Source organism: Cynoglossus semilaevis, chromosome 13, assembly GCF_000523025.1.
Source record: "Cynoglossus semilaevis isolate Cse_v1.0 chromosome 13, Cse_v1.0, whole genome shotgun sequence".
NCBI lineage: Eukaryota > Metazoa > Chordata > Actinopteri > Pleuronectiformes > Cynoglossidae > Cynoglossus > Cynoglossus semilaevis.
This window is the reverse complement of record NC_024319.1, coordinates 1,995,717-2,009,071: the sequence shown is the minus strand read 5'-3', so window position 1 is coordinate 2,009,071 and position 13,355 is coordinate 1,995,717. Positions and strand designations below refer to the sequence as shown.

The following is a 13,355-nucleotide window of genomic DNA, read 5'->3' as shown; positions in this document are numbered from 1 at the left end:
AGACAGAGGGAGGGGAGGGGATGGGGGGGAGTGGCTACTGTAGAGTGGAGCGCAGTCTGTGAAGACGGAGCGTGTACACGAGTCTCTTTTTATGTCACTGCATGTAGCTGTAGGAGCTTATTCTGAACCGGTGGAACTTTAGTTTCTGTTCTATTTTTAGTCACTGCCTCTTTTGTAACCCAGGGCTGTTGTATATGCATGAGAGCAGCAGTTTAGTGTTACGTTACGTTGCGTTTACGATCAGTAGTATTGTTATGACGAGTAACGGTGTCTGTTTGTTGATAACGATAACGATAATTATATATACAGTACATATTATTTGTATTATTTTTTTACATTTTCATCGTATGGCAGGCAGTTTTTATTTTTATTTTCCATTTTTGACTTTACTTGTGAAACAAGATGCAAATGAAAGGGGGAAAAAAAATCTGAAAATAAATTATAATCTTTTTTCTAGTTTTTGCATATTCATGTGTGCACTGCTCCCCCCCCCCGCACATCACCCCCCCGACACACACACACACATTTGACTTGTCTTTGTTTTATACAAGTCACTCACGAACAAAGCAAATCAAATTCCTCACCACCCCCCATCTTTCTCTCTTGACTCCCCCCTCTTTCTCTCCATTGGTCTCCCCCTCCCTCCCTTGGTGAGTGTGGCTAATGAGAGACACATGGGATGAGTGTAAGACATGGGAGATGAGCTGCTCCAGTGCACAGCTCTCACCCGGTGGAGAGAACATTCTTTACTGTACTGTGAAAATAAGAGCAGCAGAAAAAAACACCCGTTCAAATGTTGGTCAAAAAGTTCTCAGACGGACGTGTTCCTGCCTCTGACGTTAAACTGAACTAAAACAGCTTGAACCTGTGCGACTGCTGTGTCTGTGTCGGACCAGACCAAGGACCAGGTTCTGACCAGGTGTCAGAGCCGTCCTCCAACACCAGAACAGTAATATTTATATTCCTCCGTGTTAAGAGAGAGACACGAGGAGAGAGAGAAAACGGGGGTGAGCTGTGGGAGTGTGATTTACAGACAGCTGAAGTTTTAGGGGAGCTCTGTGAATACCGAGTCACTCCACTTTTTTATCCTTCTTTACTGATGCATTTCTGTATTTCTGCATAGCAACATCACCTCCAGGATTCTGATACAGTTTGTACCAAGAACAAGGAGCGACTCGGTCTCCAACGTATTTTATACTGACGTAGAGATGGAGCTGCTTCAACGTACACTGTGTTTGCTGTCGTCCACTGTATCCAGCTGTGGGCCGTACTGGACGGTTCAACGGGCCGGTTTCAGACCACGGGCCACCAGTTGATAATCACTGCTCTAGTCCATCCCCTGTGTTCATTATTTCAGCAGTGTTTTTATAGAACTTGTGTTTGCATTGGTATGAAACAGAGCAGTACCACTGGGAATCAGAGGGGGCAGTGTTGTGCAGTATAGCTCATGTCCACCCATAAAAGCAGCAGTGAGAAGAAGACCATGAGGGAACAATGGGAATGGTGGAACCAGGAAGAAGAATTCTCTGTCCACACAGACCACCACTGCCCCCTGCTCTGGGGGGGAGGGGGGGGTGTGGTGTAAGTACTGTTTGAAAAGGACGCAGGTATGAAGGTACGTAGTTAAAGTCAGCATAATGTAGTGTTTGATGTGCATCAGAAGGCTGTTCAATTCCTGGCTGTAAAAACAAACATGGCTGCCGTGCCTCAGTGGGCCCGGTTAGGTTTGCAGACCCCATGTTGAGTACATCAGTTCAAAGAAGCATCACAGAGCAGGGAGATATATCAGGTTTGTCCATTCTTCTAATGCAGCCCATTGTCCTTGGGTACTACGACTGCCTGTGAGTACTACAGTACTTCTTTCAAAGTCACCTTGAGGAAGTATGTCATCATCATGTACACGTGTGACTCGAACTGAGACAAATCAGATTTCTCTGCTGCTGACATTAGATCTGATGATATTCTTGGCCCTTCATCAGTCAGTGACACCGTGAAAGGTTTAGATGAAAGATGAAGTTCATGGTCGCACTGGGCTAATGCTAATGTCTCTACTGCCCTACTGCTGCATCCTACAGATGAAGATGGTTATTATTATTATTATTGTTATTGTTTTTATTATTATTATTAGTAGTAGTAGTAGTAGTAGTAGCAGTAGTAGTAGTAGTAGTAGTAGTAGTAGTAGTAGAGCTTTAGCCAGAGAGAACACTGGTAGCCTCTTCTTTCTAGAACTATGAGTGCAACAGAAAGATGAACCATTTCAGGTAACATTTGAAGAGACTTCTGTGGAACATCCCTGTTATTTATAAAATATTCTCTCGTCATTAATAACTGGCACTGACAAGAGTTCATTTAATGATACATAATGTTAAAATCAAAGATATAAATTACTTTTATATTGTATAATAGATTGTTACAATTCCCTTAGCATCTGTTAGCACAGTTTTAGCATTGAGCTAAACCTGGCTTTAGTTATATAGTATAATACATTATGTTATAGTTCCCTTAGCATCTGTTAGCACAGGTTTAGCATTGAGCTAAACCTGGCTTTAGAGTATATTTAGAGGCCAAATAGTCTGTGAAGTTTATTTTTGTAAAATATTTTAATGGAAAAATATTTTTGCTGGAGTCACAAGATTACATTTGTATCAAAATAATATTCACATACTATATATATTCTGTCTACTAAACTCAAAATGGAGCAGCATGTTCAAATAGCTTGAATAGCGCCCACTGCTAAGGAGCTAAATGCTACTTGTTGACCCACTCTTCACCATGATTGGACTCTGTTTCTCTGTGAGATGTTTGAAGCTGAACTTCCAAACTGAACACTGTGCTGTAACTAATTATGTCCACGTCCTCCGTCCTCTGTCGTCCAGTTTATAGATTTATTCATGCTCTGTTTTACTTCAGACAGTTTGGACACGACGGTCTGTGTACTCAGATGTATACTGTCTGCGTACTGGCCGGCGTTCTCCTCCCAGTGGTGCAGTAATACTTCATACATTTTTGTCTCGTGACCCCCACTAACTTCTTGCACCTGGGCAGAGTCTCCGTGGCTGCTGCTGTGCCTGTCATCCATCCTGGTCCTGCTGACACAGTAGTACTCCCCCCCGACCCCCCCCCCGTGCAGTCACACACAGTACTACACAAACGTACTGTGGAATGTTGATGCAGTATAGTCCTGATGACATCATCAGATATCAATAATTAAACCTTTAATTAGACATTAATTGTTCTTGTATCTCATAGTTCTGTCTGATTTAAATAAACATGCAGATCTGGATGTTGTTCCCCGTGTGTGACACTTTTTCAACTCAGTCTTTCATTTTCACAGAGATGTCGGCGTGTCGTCTCGTCTCGTCAGCTGAAGTGTTCACTTGACTGAACGGAGCTCCTGCAGGAGCACGAGTGCTCCAGGTGAAGCGCCCTCCTTTAAGTGAGTGATGCCTCAAAGTAATTAAGATGTCTGACAGCTTTACTGCTGCTGAATGAAGAGCGTGTTCTACACAGTTGTTATCGGCAACTCCAGGGTTGTTATTATTAGAGCCTGTGATCCCCACTGAGTGTGTACACAGCAGGGAGACTTTTTAAAGCCTTCAACACACACACACACACACACACACACACACTCTCTGCATCAAAATCATTGGGTTTGTACTATTTGCTGTATATGTTTGAACAGCAAACCTGTTCAATGGGAAGCAGGTTGTTGCTGATGTCACACACCTGTATGACTGATTTCATTCTAAGCCATTACATTTACAACATGCATATATATATATATATATATATATACTTTATATCTGTTAGTATATATATATATATAAATAAAATTAAAGAAAATCATGTTTGTTTGGAATCATCAGCTTTATTGGCACCATGAGGGAAAATGCACAAACAAGAAATGTGACTTTATTGTTACTTGATATGACACAAAATGGGGAAAAGAACATTTTTATCTATCTCTATTCATAACATACACAACAGTCTGTTAATAATCTTAATAACGGGGGTATATTTGGTTAAAAACACATTTCTGCTCTGGGAAAGTGTTCAGTTCTGTAGTGTTTATTTTGGCTCATGTTAAATCAGTAGATAAACTATAATTACCACTAATCACATTTTGAAATGTTTAATGTGGAGATAAAATCGACCTTCTGCACTGACAAGATATTGGAGAGGAAACTCTGCTACTGCCACCTACTGGGGGAACATCGCAATTTACTTGTATTTGAAATAGCAGGATTCAGTACACACCACCAAAAATATATAAAGTATTTACTGTGTTACTGTGGAATGACTTCTACGTCTACTTCTACTTCACTACGGGTTTTCTTTTTTTTTTTTTAAATTGTCACTAGCCAATCAGAGTGACCTGAGGTTTGTTAAGGTTGCTGCACATTTACCAGAAAAACATGAACATGAAAACAGACGGTACATTCTTTGTCTGCAGCTGCTGGACGTTTTATATTAAAACTATAGGAAAGAAACCATGAAACGACAACAACAACAACAACAGCAGCTAAGGTGAAGTTTCACTGTGCTGGTCAGGACGGTCCTACAGGGACATGGTCCCTCTTGTGGACACTCCTGACATGTCTGCCCAGGGACTCCATCCATTTAAAGGATTTACCACAGAAATTGCAGATAAAGTGTTTTCCCTCAGTGTGGATGGTCTGGTGTCTGTTGAGGGCACTGGTGGTGATGAAGGTCTTCCTGCAGATCTCACACCTGTACGGCCTCTCGCCCGTGTGTGTCCTGATGTGAGCCGTCAGGTGAGAACAGTTGCTGAAACGCTTCTCGCACACCGAGCAGCTGTAGGGCTTGTCCCTGCTCTCGTCGCTGTTGCCGTTGTTGTGGTAGGGGTGAAAGGTCAATGAGGGCTCCTGCAGGCCCGTCTTTAAACTGGACGAGGCAGAGATGAAGTCCTTAATGTCTGAATCCAGGCCCTCCAGCTGCTCTTCATCGTGACTGGTCCAGAAATCTCTGTGGCTCTTCTGCTGCTCCTTCTTGATCTCTGAGGGCTCTGCATGCTCCTGCTCCATGGTGCTGCTGCTGCCCCCGTCCTCCTCCTCCTCATCAAAGTGATGGGACTCTGAAGTCTCGAGTGATGGATGGTGCTGTCGAGGAGGAGGAGGAGCATGGTGATGATGGCTGGGCTGCAGCTGAGATGGAAGACAATTGTCTGTCCCCGGTTCTAAAGGGAGAAAAACACAAAGCCCTGATATCACAGTTACCACATTGAAACAAACATCCGGGAGGTTCGGTACTGATTAAGAACGAAATGTAAACCGTACCCGTCTTCAGAAGCGTCAGCTGCATCCGGAGACGATTGATTTCCAGGTCTTTGGAGCGAAAAATCTCCTCTTTGTACTCGGTTATTGTCTTTTCTACCGCGCAGAAAATGTCCTCGGCCGCTGCCGCCAACCTGTCGTTGAGGAAAGCTTTGAGAGACAGCATTATGGACATTTTTGACGGGGAAATGAAAGGAGCTCGGGGACGTAGTGGAGCGGGTCCCGTTAACGTCACGCTTCACTTGTAAACACGGACATGAGACCGAGCAGCGCACAGGGTAATGGACTAGGAGGTGCTGCCCCCTCCTGATCAGGAGGGCAAACGTTTTAGTTCTCCTTCTAAGTCTGGGCAAAGAGAAAGAGAGGATTGTAACTCTGGACCTGTTTGGAAATGTTGCACAATATTTAGTTTAGATTTTGAAGCAGTATATCTGAGAATATTTTTTTATATTTCACTTGAAGAAAATTAAAAACATTTTAATATTATGTAGCTAACATGAGGTACGTAACAACAGCACCCATAAAACTTACCAGTCACTAACAAAGTTATATTATTAAACAAAGAGTAATAAAGGAAATACTAATAGGTTCCCTTATTTATTTATATCATAGTTTATTTTTAAATATACTAGAGAGAAATAAAACCTGTATGTAGTGAAGCTTCAGTAATGTTTTAGTAAAAATGTATTTATTTATACCGCGGTAATGTATTTTAAATTAGTTCTACTTTTTTATCAGTACTGTAGTGGAACTGTTGCACCGGTGTTGCTGTGCCACAAAATTATATGACTTAACAAGACGATGTCATTGACGTCGAAAAATGTTTATGTTCATAACTATATCGGCTGCAGTGATATTTTAATACAGTTTTAATTCTACACCACTTTATGGACTTCTAGAACAGAGGACAATCGTCAGACTGTCCCGTGAGACACGTTATAATAAATCTCTGACTGTTTTCAATAACGACTTGGTAGTTTGTTGTTGTTGTATGTGGGTAATGCTATTGTAATTAGCATTAGCCGTCGTCTTCCGGCTCTGTTTTTAGTTTTTTCATTATGATTTACGTTTTAACTGGTGGTGTGTTCAATGTCTTCAATGACGTGTATCGCTGTTTGTGTTTTGTGTTGTCCTAATGTCAACGTTTGTCTTTATTACTCCTTTGTGCTTGGGCCTTGACTCGCCCAACGATATGAAATTCACATGCTGAAATGACCGAGCCACCCTTGAATGCACCGTGTACTCAGATTAAGCGGGGCTGCTGCTGCTGCCGCCGGGTCTACGTGCGGCTGAAAACGCAGCATCGACCCCAACATGTAACGAACCTTGAACGCAGCATCACACAGCCAAACTCATTCATTTGTCTTCTTCTTCTTTTTTTACAAAGACACCTGTGACCAGTGACGTTGACTTCAGTGAGACAGGAGCGGTAAAAGACGCAGCACTGAGATGCTAACTGTGACGTTGTAGATAAACCATCATTAACACTAATCAAATTTTAAAATGTTGTTTAACGTGGAGATAAAATCGGGTTTTCTACAGTTAGATGTTGGAGATAAAACGCCGCTACTGCCACCTACTGGAGAAAAAGCGCAATTGACTCGTATTTTAAAGAACAGGATTCAGTACACACCGCCAAGGATGTACTGTATAAAGTATTTGTAATGTACTGTGTTGATATAAATGATCATTTATCAAAGAGCGACTCATGTTTGTCTTCTACTGTTACTACATTATGGACCAATCAGAGTGACCTGAGGTTTGTTAATGAGCAGCACATTTACCAGAATAATTTGAACATGACATGAAAACAGACGGACGTTTTATATTAAAACTGTAGAAAAGACAACATGAAACAACAACGACAACAACAGCTGAGGTGAGGTTTCACTGTGCTGGTCAGGACGGTCCTACAGGGACATGGTCCCTCTTGTGGACACTCCTGACATGTCTGGTCAGAGAATCCATCCATTTAAAGGATTTACCACAGAAATTGCAGATAAAGTGTTTTCCCTCAGTGTGGATGGTCTGGTGTCTGTTGAGGGCACTGGTGGTGATGAAGGTCTTCCTGCAGATCTCACACCTGTACGGCCTCTCGCCCGTGTGTGTCCTGATGTGAGCCGTCAGGTTGGAATTATTAGTGAAGGTCTTCTCGCACATCGAGCAGCTGTAGGGCTTGTCCCTGCTCTCGTCGCTGTTGCCGTCGTTGTGGTAGGGGTGAAAGGTCAACGAGGGCTCCTGCAGGCCCGTCTTTAAACTGGACGAGGCAGAGATGAAGTCCTTAATGTCTGAATCCAGGCCCTCCAGCTGCTCTTCATCGTGACTGGTCCAGAAATCTCTGTGGCTCTTCTGCTGCTCCTTCTTGATCTCTGAGGGCTCTGCATGCTCCTGCTCCATGGTGCTGCTGCTGCCCCCGTCCTCCTCCTCCTCATCAAAGTGATGGGACTCGAGTGATGGATGGTGCTGAGATGGAAGACAATTGTCTGTCCCTGGATCTGAAAGGAGAAAAACACAAAGCCCTGATATCACAGTTACCACATTGAAACAAACATCCGGGAGGTTCGGTACTGATTAAGAACGAAATGTAAACCGTACCCGTCTTCAGAAGCGTCAGCTGCATCCGGAGACGATTGATTTCCAGGTCTTTGGAGCGAAAAATCTCCTCTTTGTACTCGGTTATTGTCTTTTCTACCGCGCAGAAAATGTCCTCGGCCGCTGCCGCCAACCTGTCGTTGAGGAAAGCTTTGAGAGACAGCATTATGGACATTTTTGACGGGGAAATGAAAGGAGCTCGGGGACGTAGTGGAGCGGGTCCCGTTAACGTCACGCTTCACTTGTAAACACGGACATGAGACCGAGCAGCGCACAGGGTAATGGACTAGGAGGTGCTGCCCCCTTCTGATCAGGAGGGCAAACGTTTTAGTTCTCCTTCTAAGTCTGGGCAAAAATACAAACAATAAAAGAAGATTGTAAACTTGAACCTGGCACATTATACCGGAGAATATTTATACATTTCACGTGCAAAAATTGAGAATAAAAATATTAAAATAGTCTAATTTAAAAACGCATTTATACTGCAGAAGAGAAAGTGTTTTAACATAATGCACGAAGGAAATTAAATTATTATATATTTACTTATATCAGACCGTTGAATACATAGCCACTCCCAACCAAAAAACTCACATATCTTAAAACGTTATACTTCAGTATCAAAAAACTCATACATACATATCTTAAAACGTTATACTTCAGTACACAGCATTGTGTGTACTGTACTGTACTGTAGTAGTGAATACTCTGTATTGGTTTAATGTCAGGATATAAATAGCAGTGAAAAGCATCTCTACATGGTATTGTCTGAACTGGAGTTCACTCTGTAACAAGAGACTCTCCGGTGCCCGGGTCCTGAGAATAGCTCTGGGACCAGGATGGAGTCGAGAGCCGATGGTCGTCTGACATAAAGGTGATGACATCAGAGAGCCGTGATCCAATAAAGTTACAAGGAGAGCAGACTCTGTTAACAGTCCAGAAACTGTTTATTACACAGTATGTTTCTTTACAGTCGTTCAACCTTGAACCTGTCTGCCGTGACACATGACCTCATGTCAGAGGAGCCAATACGAGTAGATCATGCACATCTACGGGGACGTCGAAGCCACAGAGGAACATCAGAACTATACACAAGAGACGGCAACACTATGAACGGACCAGAGCCCTGACGCTGCTGAGGTGAAAACACACACTGCTCATCCATCTCACACATATACATCTGCTCTTCACAGCTGGAGCTCATGGTGTATGACACACAGACGGTGGACGTGTCAACCCATCCACCTTCTCTAGCACAGACACAGATACGCAACGACGGATAAAGAAAAAGGAAGGAATGACATCATTACACTAAACGCTTTAATAACAGGTGGGGGGAGGGGGAGTGAGTGTCCAAGTGCTGAAAGAAAGGTTAGACGGAAATGGATTATCTGGAACAGGATCTGCGTCGTCACACTGCAGCTCCCGGGGGTTTCCTATTGTTTGGCGTTGATGATATCGATGAACTCTGGCTTCAGGGAGGCTCCGCCCACCAGGAAACCATCAACGTCCTTCTGGGAGCCCAGTTCTTTGCAAGTACCGCCGGTCACGGACCCTGAGGAGAGGACTCAGTTAGTAAAAAATGGATCGAATCAAAGACAATTCCAACAACTGACACGTGTCCAGGCCACCGACCTCCGTAGATGATCCTCACAGACTTGGCCACCTCCTCAGAAACGTTGGCCTTCAGCCACTCCCTCAGTTTCTCATGAACATCCTGAGCCTGAGAGTTCAACCAATCAGAGCATTCATCATCGTGTGCAGTATCTCAAAAGGTGAGGAAATATTTAGCTAATATTTACCTGCTGTGGGGAGGCAGTCTTGCCGGTGCCAATGGCCCACACGGGTTCGTAGGCCAGCACGACTTTGCTCCAGTCTTTAACATTGTCTGTGAAAAGAGACGTGTGATAAGAAACAAACTGCTGTTTCGTAAGTCTGACTGCAGCTCAAACATTCCCTGAAACGTGAGTTTCAACATTCGTTTTGTCAGTTCAACTCTGCACGGACTGACAAACGCTCCCGGGTTCCAAACCCATGTGATCAGCGAGCGTGACGGAGGGCTGTGTACCTGCGATGAATTTGGTCTGAGCGTAGACGACCTTCTCTGTGATGCCGGCCTCTCGTTCGTCCAGCTTCTCACCAATGCAGGCGATCACACCGAGACCGTTCTCCAGAGCGTGTGCGGTCTTCTGACCAATGAGCTAACACAGGAAAAACAGCAAAGATGTAGCCAGTCAGCAACTTGTTAGCTGTTAATTACTGTGTTTAAGATCAGAATTATACATTTAATATAGTTTGATATGAAGCCTGTAGATTTGTAACCATGGTGATAAAGTAATCACCTCATCGCTCTCGCCAAAGACGTGGCGCCTCTCGGAGTGTCCCAGGATCACCCAGTTCACACCACAGTCTTTGATCATCGCAGGGCTGAAAGAAACTTTAATTTAATATCTTCCAACTTTCTCTCATTTATTATTCATCCAAAACAGGTGAGAAACACTGACATCTAGCGGTTGATGTTGGTCTATCTGTTCCAATGATGTACAGAAAAAAAAACATTTTATGTTGAATTTAGACACCCTGATGTTTATCAAATAATCATGATTAATCCATAGCTATCCAGCCATTAATCTAATTAATGGCTGGACAGTTTGTTATTTTACTTCACACACACACAAACACAACACACCTGATCTCCCCAGTGAAGGCGCCCTTGGGAACTTTGTAGCAGTTCTGTGCAGCCACTCCAAACTTAGCGTCCAGCTTGGACCTGACAAAGTCCAGGTAGATGGATGGAGCACCGCACACCACCTCTGTCGACACAGAGCCACAAGGCAGAGACGGTGAATGACGACCGTCGTGTTAGCAGATGTTAGATGGAAGCCACATCTACACTGAATGGAGTTCTGCAACGTCATGGCTCAGTGGAGAAGAACTTTGTCTTTCACCAATAGTGTTGTGGTTTGAGTCCAAACTTAGATGCTCATTATCCCCCTGCTGCCTGGAGTCGGTAAAGACAATGAGCTGAATTGATAATTATTGATCACATGCACGTCTGGGTGAAAAGATGCATAAAATAATTTTAAATGTTGGATCTCATTTGTGGGATTTTTTTTTTTTTTAACTGAAGACAGCAGCGGTACGTTTTATAGAGTTTATAAGTACAGCAGCTTCAGTTAACTCACTGACATTTATAATGTAACTGTATTCCCTTCTTGGTATTAATGGTGAAGTAAAGGTCATGCCTCCCCAGCCATACTCAGAGACTCAGGGCATAAAAGGTCTGAGTTCAGCCTCTCAAAGGTCAGCTAGATGGCAGCATTCTGTAGAAGTCACCGGTCTGACACCGGTCAGACGGTCAAAGAAAAGAGTGTCCATGTCGATTCATGTGGAGGAAATCAGTCCGGTGGAATAAAGTGGTGAACTTTGACTTTAACGTTGGAGGAGAGCAGCCGGCGGGGAGCGCTTTTCTTGGGTTTCAGTACTGCACTGTAGGGGGAGTATTTTCTAACGGAGTAAGGTTCAAGGCTACAGGCAGGACAGAATACCAGTCTGTCTTTGAGCTGATTGGGTTTGTAGTCCACAAACACACACAAACCATTGCATAACACAACATTTGCAGAAGGAGCACAACTGGCTGAATGACAGGAAACAGGCCTCGACACATCAGTGACTTCCTGTGCATTTAGAAATAAAACGGCAGCAACGGCTCTGTGTTCAGTCAGGTCAGCATGACTCTCTGATCAAGTAATGGATGAGTTTATTATTACTAATTATTACTCAATGCCTGTGGAACTGTGCCTATTTGAACTAAAGGTTCCAAACATTTGTGCAACTATGGAACTCTGTCATAACTGGTTGTTCTCTCTGATTGGTTGACATTCGATTTTTTTTTTTTAAATGACCAGAAACTAATACAATAAGATAAGGTATAAATAGTACAAATAGAGTACTTATAACACTTACTACTCACCATAAAACATGTATGTAGTGAAGCTTCAGTAAAGTTTTAGTACAAATTTGTTTATTTCAACCACTAGAATTTATTAATAAATAATAAATCTCTAACTGTTTTCAATAACGACTTGGTAGTTTGTTGTTGTATGTGGGTTTATGCTGCTATCATTAGCATTAGCCGTTGTCTTCCGGCTCTGTTTTTAGTTTTTTCATTATGATTTACGTTTTAACTGGTGGTGTGTTCAATGTCTTCAATGACGTGTATCGCTGTTTGTGTTTTGTGTTGTCCTAATGTCAACGTTTGTCTTTATTACTCCTTTGTGCTCGGACTCTGACTCGCCAAATGATTTCAAGTTCACATGCTGAAATCACCGAGCCACCCTTGAATGCACCGTGTATTCAGAATAAGCGGGACTGCTGCTGCTGGGTCTACGTGCGGCTGAAAACGCAGCATCGACCCCAACATGTAACGAACCTTGAACGCAGCATCACACAGCCAAACTCATTCATTTGTCTTCTTTTTTACAAAATCACACATTTGACCAATAAAGTTGACTTTAGTGAGACAGTAGCGGTAAAAGATGCAGCACTGAGACATAACTGTGACATTGGTTCGCTGAATGACCGGGCCGTGTTTTCCCACCAAGGCCGTGTAGCATAAAGAGATGAGCATTTAAGATGCTAAAATAAACGCTGGCGGTTATGAAGGTGGGGTAAAGAAAACACCTAAACTGTCAAAACACCCCCCAAAACGTCCTGTGAGGTGACCCTTCGGATGAACGTACCGACATTGGGGTCCACCTTGCCTCCGTTCATGGTCTGGATGAGATCCCCAAGGCTTTTCTTGTCGCCATTCATCTTCCAGTTTCCACCAACGAAAAACTTTCTGGACATTTTTGCAGAGTTTTTTATTGTGTAACTTGCAGAAAATGGAAAAAAACAAAACCTGTAGCTACAGTCAAACACGGGTCACCTCCTCTTGGGCAGAGAGCGAGCGCGTCAGAGTTGTCAGGGGTATTTATAAACACGGGCATCCAGAGCCCTCCTCTGCGTCAGGCTCATTGGTTTGGCCCGTGACGTCTGTGAACGCATCGCCCCATTTCAGGAAGAGGAAGAGCGAAATGTCATGTTGCGTTCAAAGACACCTCTGAAAGTGAGGTGATAAATCACTGCTGTTATTTTTTTTTATAAATCTCAACGAAAACGGATTAAATAGTCAGTAATGAACTGAAAAATAATACAAATATAATTATTCATAAATTTCTGATCTTAAAATCTTAAGATTCTGAGAATGAAGTATGACTTCTAGATTAAGAGTTATGAATAAAAAGGCTCACACATTGGATTTTATCAAAATTCTAATATTTTAAACTCTAACTTGGATGTCTGGAAATTAATATCTTTACCCTAGTATTGTTTTTACGTCTTAAAAAAAACGTTGTTCTTAGTATCACCCTTAGGGGGCAACCTTTCACTGTAACGCTGAACAGTTCTAATTTGAAACTTCTTCCTGCT

The 13,355-nt window shown here is 42.9% G+C and overlaps 2 protein-coding genes across 2 annotated transcripts; both read right to left on the bottom strand.

Moving 5' to 3' along the window:
- Window positions 1-4,328: 4,328 nt before the first annotated feature.
- Window positions 4,329-8,392, bottom strand: LOC103387960 (zinc finger protein 39-like). The gene is made up of 4 exons (XM_008322782.3): window positions 7,890-8,392; window positions 7,197-7,813; window positions 5,298-5,532; window positions 4,329-5,221 (listed from the first exon to the last, which is right to left on the bottom strand). Exons 1-4 carry the CDS (start codon window positions 8,059-8,061, stop codon window positions 4,548-4,550), a joined length of 1,698 nt encoding a protein of 565 aa, XP_008321004.2. The 5' UTR covers window positions 8,062-8,392; the 3' UTR covers window positions 4,329-4,547.
- Window positions 8,393-8,806: 414 nt separating this feature from the next.
- Window positions 8,807-12,919, bottom strand: tpi1b (triosephosphate isomerase 1b). Its single transcript, XM_008322784.2, has 7 exons — window positions 12,626-12,919; window positions 10,573-10,696; window positions 10,226-10,310; window positions 9,952-10,084; window positions 9,686-9,771; window positions 9,519-9,606; window positions 8,807-9,438 (listed from the first exon to the last, which is right to left on the bottom strand). The coding sequence occupies exons 1-7, from the start codon at window positions 12,732-12,734 to the stop codon at window positions 9,320-9,322; spliced, it is 744 nt and encodes a 247-aa protein (XP_008321006.1). The 5' UTR covers window positions 12,735-12,919; the 3' UTR covers window positions 8,807-9,319.
- Window positions 12,920-13,355: the final 436 nt, after the last annotated feature.

Excerpts from the sequence above, each read along its gene's own strand:
- LOC103387960 (XM_008322782.3), bottom strand. The coding sequence starts at position 8,061 with ATGTCCATAATGCTGTCTCTCAAAGCTTTCCTCAACGACAGGTTGGCG. Across the intron at positions 5,533-7,196 it reads ATGTCCCTGTAGGACCGTCC|AGCGTGACGTTAACGGGACC; the intron begins TGACCAGCACAG and ends GTTTACAAGTGA. Across the intron at positions 5,222-5,297 it reads GCTGACGCTTCTGAAGACGG|GGCTTTGTGTTTTTCTCCCT; the intron begins GTACGGTTTACA and ends CTGTGATATCAG.
- tpi1b (XM_008322784.2), bottom strand. The coding sequence starts at position 12,734 with ATGTCCAGAAAGTTTTTCGTTGGTGGAAACTGGAAGATGAATGGCGAC. Across the intron at positions 9,607-9,685 it reads AGACTGCCTCCCCACAGCAG|GCTCAGGATGTTCATGAGAA; the intron begins GTAAATATTAGC and ends TTGAACTCTCAG. Across the intron at positions 9,439-9,518 it reads TGTGAGGATCATCTACGGAG|GGTCCGTGACCGGCGGTACT; the intron begins GTCGGTGGCCTG and ends TCCTCTCCTCAG.